Source organism: Pygoscelis adeliae, unplaced genomic scaffold, assembly GCF_000699105.1.
Source record: "Pygoscelis adeliae isolate BGI_AS28 unplaced genomic scaffold, ASM69910v1 Scaffold87, whole genome shotgun sequence".
NCBI classification, from domain to species: Eukaryota; Metazoa; Chordata; class Aves; order Sphenisciformes; family Spheniscidae; genus Pygoscelis; species Pygoscelis adeliae.
In genome coordinates this window covers 2,681,354-2,687,353 of record NW_008825098.1, presented here as the reverse complement: position 1 = coordinate 2,687,353, position 6,000 = coordinate 2,681,354, and the positions used below count along the sequence as shown (strand labels likewise).

The following is a 6,000-nucleotide window of genomic DNA, read 5'->3' as shown; positions in this document are numbered from 1 at the left end:
GGGTCAGCTGTCCTGGCTGTGCCCCCTCCCAGCTTCTTGTGCACCTCCAGCCTTCTCAGTCGGTAGAGCATGGGAAGCTGAAAAGTCCTTGACTAGTGTAAGCACTGCTTAGCAACAATGAAAACATCGGTGTGTTATCAACATTATTCTCATCCTAAATCCCAAACCCAGTACTATACCAGCTACTAGGAAGAAAACTAACTCTATCCCAGCTGAAACCAGGACACTGACTGTATAAGTTAGCTTTCCGAAAATGCTTATTTGGAAGTGTTTGTTAGTGTACTTTTATGTAGCAGACACAAAATGTAACCTTGCTAAATCCTCTTCAACTTACTTGCAGGAGTAGTCAGTCAAACAGAGGTACAGGCCTTCCTCGTGTCCAAACTGCCCTCTTCTCAAGGATGTTTAAGAGCGTTCACTGAGAGTGAGCTCTAATGATTGCATCATGCCTTAGCACAGAACTTACCCTTCACATGTGGCTGAGTAGATGAGGATGGAGGTACACATGTGCATATGGTAGATATATGTCAGCATATTAAAAGTTTGCCCCTCTCTAAGTGTGTATTACAAAAGTTTGAGCCTGGTGGAGAGCTGAGGGAATAGTGAACAGTGCAGATAAAACCAGGAATTGTGGGCTCAGTGTGTGTAATATGCATGTGGAATTGTAATTTGAGTAGTAATAAAGTGATCTTATTTTTCTTATTTATTTTTAAGAGAAGTAATTTTGCTTGACTTCTGAAACTGTAACTTGTATTTCAGGTAAGGCGTTTAAAATCCCATCCATCAATTATTCTGTGGAGTGGTAACAATGAAAATGAAGCAGCAATTGCAAGCAACTGGTTCTCCATACCTTATGCTGACAGAGAAGTCTATATCAAAGACTACGTGATGCTTTATGTGAAGAACATCCGAGAAATAGTTCTTACTGTAAGTGATCTCAAGAAACTGTAGGGGGATATGGCTTAGCAAAAGGTTTTAATGTTTGCAATTTAAGCAACTTGGGATTATTTTTTTTTTTTTAATCCTTTTGGGAAATGAAAAACAGCACATTATTGAGGAATTGCACTTTCCAAGCTCTTGTAAACAACTCTCTAAACTCAAAGGTTGTCCTCAAAGTAAAACAAACCAAAAAATAACTTACATCTTTAAAACTTTATGATATGCAAAGGAAGACCTGAAAGTGTAGTGGATCTTGCTTCTTTTTTCCTTCCTATTTTTAATACCTCCACAAATGCCTTCGCTTCCAGTGGACAAAAATCAACTTGCCCATTAATTAATTAATCTAGATGATCAGATTTCCTTTATCCTGATTTTGTTGAAGGATACTGTAAGAAGGATTTAACAACCCTCAGGCCTTTTAATAGCAGTTGAAGAAATTAATAAAGATGTTATTTCTTCAGTGTGCTCTTCCAGTATTTGACTTAAGTTTTTTGGCTTAAGCAGGTTAAACAAAATCTATGCTAAACATTGTCCTCATGCTGTGTAGTCATTATACTGTATGTTTTTGAAAAACAGACTATATGGTATTTTACAGTATATGAAGGCAAAATAAAATATTTTGAGATAAGACTTAAACTGTGAGCATGCAGACCGGAAGCACCTGGAATCTGTGATGAAGTCGTCTGTGATTTGCCACTACCCATTTTGCACAGATTTTGTGTTTTATTTCTCCTCCTGAAGTGTTGCAGTTCTTCATTATTTAGTGGAATCTGCTTTTAACTAACTTTTATGTGTGTATGTAGAGTGAAATTGATTTAAAAGTCCCAAATTGATGTCGCATAACTGTATAGGGATTAACAAACAACGCTTAAACCACAGGTGAGTATTCTAAACTCCCCTATTAGCTAAGAGACAAAATGTTGCAAGAGTTTTGTCTGGTTAGAACTTTCTTCTTCAACAAGAGCATGAGGTTTTGTTAACCTAAAAATGCTAGTGGCCTCTTCCTACCCAGTTATCCCTTGTATAGTATGATCTTATTGACTTCAAGGTATGATAATTTTAGTCTAATCTCTCTCCTTTTCAGGATGGGATACATTTCATGTTATGAGACTCATGACCTGCTAAGACAGGCACTCAGTATGTAGGTGACAGCAATATTATTCCTTGTTATTTGAGGCTACTGGCATTGTCAGAGTAGTTGTACTCTGAGAATTTAGAATACCTTTCTACTGGAAAAGTTGAGATATGAGGAAACAATAAAAATGAGGCCAGGTTTGAAAGAACCTGCTGGAAAGGATCCCATTCTTGAGGGCAGTTGTGCATTCTAAATGGTAAAGGTGTCTTATATTCCTGCTTAACATCTTGATTCTAGATTTCTATACTTCAGTTAGGTTTTTTGGAACTGAGTTGTTTGTAAAGGTGTGCTGTGGTGTTTCTGTCATTAGCTACATGAGTTGGATGGCCAGTGCATGTGCAGCAAAGTGAGGTGTTCTGGCTTGATACTGTTTTTTAGTTACAGTTCACTTGTGCAGCATTGCTGTCCAAGATGGACCCTCTTTTATTTCAAACCCGTAGAATAACTATGTTGAGTGCCAGAAGGAACCATACAGTGAAATAATTTCAGGTCCTGTGTAATACAAGCCAGATGAGGAAACCTGTAACTACTAGCAGTACTGGACTGTGTAACTTAAAAAGACTTCTAGGTTTGAGGTAAGACTTTAGGGAATCCAGGATATCCTGTAGTAAATCGTTTCAGTTAGTTATTAATTACTCGGGTCAAAAAAAAAAAAGGGGGGGGGACGGGACTATTTCTTAAAACAAAGCACATGTCTAAGTGCTTTGCTGTACTGGAGCCAATTGCTGAAACTTGTGACTGGTAGCTAACTCAGGCCTCTATCTTCCTACAAGTAGGGTGCTAAATGAATTACACCTGCAAAAGGATTCCTTCAGTACTTTGTAGGGTACTACTAAAAGATTTAGTATGCTAAATCTACTGAGGCTATAAATAAAGGCAGCTCTGAACAATTTGAAGTGTAACCCTTCTTATAGTCTCATCTAGCTTAACATGCAGAGCCAGCCAAAATGGCAATAACCTGCAATGCTACCATGCAAGCATTAGTAGCAGAATACCTTGGCTTTGTTAGGACTAAATTTAGGTGACTACTTCATAAGAAAGGGGAAAATCATGGCCTTGTACCTACAAAAACACTGCAAAAGTAATGATTTTCCATAAAGAAGTCACAGTACTCAAAATATTAATGTTCCTTGAGTTTATTTTTCATGAGGCACACTTTAAATAGCTTTCATTAAGAATTTAGAAGCATATAAAGATAGAAAATCTCTTGATATGAGGAGAGAATCCCTTAGAACAGCAGAGCAAGCAATATCATGCCCAGCTGTCCTCCAAGAACATAAATAAGAAGCTAATTAAGCAAGTAAAGATGATGAATATCAGGACACAAAGGGGAATGTTTCCTAGGTGGTGACTCAGAAATTTGGAGAAGGCATGATTCTATGAGTCTAACTTGTAGGAAGTTTCGTAAGGTGAAGATAGGTAGTTTCAGATGATAAAAGCCAATCACTTTTTGAGGGGGTTGTGTTTTGTTGTTTGTTTTTTTTTTTTTTTTTAAACCCAGGAAGATAAGAGTCGTCCTTTTATTGCATCCAGTCCCACCAATGGCTTGGAGTCAGTTAAAGAAGGTTGGCTCTCCCAGAATCCTTATGATACCCACTATGGTGACACTCACTTTTATGACTACAGCAATGACTGCTGGAACTGGACGGTGTATCCTAAAACTCGTTTTGCTTCAGAATATGGATTTCAATCCTGGCCTTCCTTCAGTACAATTGAAAAGGTAAGGCTGGGCTTCTACACCTTACTGTCCCCTCTGCTCTCATTTAGTGAGGGCAATGAGTCTCTTCCCAACAAACTACAGCATCCGAACTGTAGTTGGGATAATAAATTGTTAGGTGTGGTACGGCACAGGTGGGATAGAGATATGTACTGGTGTGGAAGGAGGGATGAAACAGGACTGTTTCCCTCCTCAGTGTTCAATATATTTACCTTGATGTTGCAAGAGGAACCAAGTTTAGATGAGAGACTATTAAGACACTATTAATTTTAATAGTAATTCTATTTAATATATAGCTTAGTAATATTGCCTGACATCTGTTTCCTTTTGCTGTGTCTAACAATATGTGTTCATTTAGAAACAGAAGAAACATGACAAATGTTGAATTGTGCTGAATTCTAAAATGTATTGATTTTTATCATTTTTACCAATTTCTTTACTTAAATAATTTGTTTCTTTATGTATTGCATATAAGAGGATTTGGTTTTGTCTCCTGTTAAATTTAGTTATTGTATATTCTATCTTATTTATCCAGTTGGAGCAGAGACATATCATGCTATTTGTCCATTTGTTCAGTGAGAGATGAATATCATGTTGATACTCGTGCATGTGACTAAAAGGAGTTCAGAATGTTCCTTTCAATTTGCTGGGCAAAGTATATTATCTGAGATATAATCAGTACATTCATTCATATTAATAACAATGAAAATTATTCAATCCAGCCTAAAAAGGAACAAATTTAAATAAAAAGCTTTTATAGAGATTGTAATTACAATAAAAGCTTGACAATAATAACTGTATGAGCTATGCTGCATTGTTGTCCTTAGCTGAAAAAAAACCCGTTTCATGATAATTTGTTTTCAGAGGCAGGTTTTGAAAATATACTTTATTAGAATTTATAGCCTACTAACTTCTATAACTTTTATGCCTAAATGTGTTTAACCTAGAGTACATTCTTCCATCTTAATCTAGGGTGTTTCTGATTTACTATGAATGCAAGCAAATCTCTGAGGTCCCTTGGCCAAACTGAATCTTAGGACAAATAAGTTAAATGCCATTGAGCCAAAAGTTGCTCTTCTGGGTTCAACAGCAATGTCTGTTTTCATTTATTTGTACAAGGAGTATAAGCAAAGGGTGTTATTGATTCAAAATCCTTGCATGACTGCATGAGGCACTATAGAAATATACTACCGATTTTAAAGGTTTTGGATGATGTCAGCAGGCTGTAATGGTATCCTTTCCTGAATATCCTGTCAGTCATTAAATGCACATTTTGCCTTTTCATTCTGATCTCTTGTGTTTTTTAAAAGGTTTCCTCCACTGAGGACTGGTCCTACACAAGCAATTTTTCTCTCCATCGACAACACCATGAAAATGGCAATGATCAGATGCTTCAACAGATTGGGCATCATTTCAAGCTTCCCCAGAGCACAGATCCCATAAAGAAGTTCAAAGATATGATTTACCTCACTCAGGTAACAGTGATGTCTTCAATATAAGTTGCTGTCAATACTTGTTCCGTTAGATAATGTCAGTGGTTAAAACTGGGCCTATTCTGTTCAGTCATGCAGAAAGTTTCTGCACTGAAGCATTGGAGAGTCCAGTTTAATTTGGAACTAGCTTGTCTCTCGTTTATTGGAGAGAGACTCCAATTTTCATCATAGAAGGGTTGGAATACTTCTCGGGGAATTTCCCAGAACCTGGCTCAATTGGGAGAAAGTCTGGCTGCCTGCGCGACTTTGGTCCCCTGTCCACTCATGAAGCTGGTTGGGGGTGCAGGGATATGCTGGGCTTCGGTGAATGCAATTATTCCTAGTGCTACACTGTTACTCCCTGTTCCAGGGTGGGTATGTTTTCCTCTTCATGTGGCCCCTGTAGGCTTACTGCTTTGATTTTTGCCACAAGGAATCCATGAGCTTTTGAAACAGGATTGTTTCTAGAGAATGCAGTTCTCTATGGGTGAGATTATTAGTAGCTTTTATTTTGTTACAGACTCAGATATTGATATTTTAGAGAATCTATTTTGGTTTTTTTTTCAAATCAGTAGGTTATATGTTGCTCTTCATCGGTAGTAGTTTACCTCATGCTTATTTCTTTCTTCTTGATTTCTATGTGACTTTTAAGTGACGTTAAGTAACTTTTTAATGCTATTAGGCAGGTTTAAAGTGCTGCTACTTCTTGTTGTGTTCCAAGAATTTCAGAAACATTC

The 6,000-nt window shown here is 37.2% G+C and overlaps 1 protein-coding gene across 1 annotated transcript in view; it reads left to right on the top strand.

Moving 5' to 3' along the window:
* The window catches only part of MANBA (mannosidase, beta A, lysosomal), a 56,177-nt gene that overhangs the window by 38,549 nt on the left and 11,628 nt on the right, over positions 1-6,000 (top strand). Inside the window, exons 11-13 of the mRNA XM_009327040.1 lie at positions 760-927; positions 3,576-3,794; positions 5,102-5,266. Of these exons, the coding sequence (XP_009325315.1) occupies positions 760-927; positions 3,576-3,794; positions 5,102-5,266 (552 nt within the window). The remainder of the gene's footprint in view (positions 1-759; positions 928-3,575; positions 3,795-5,101; positions 5,267-6,000) is intronic.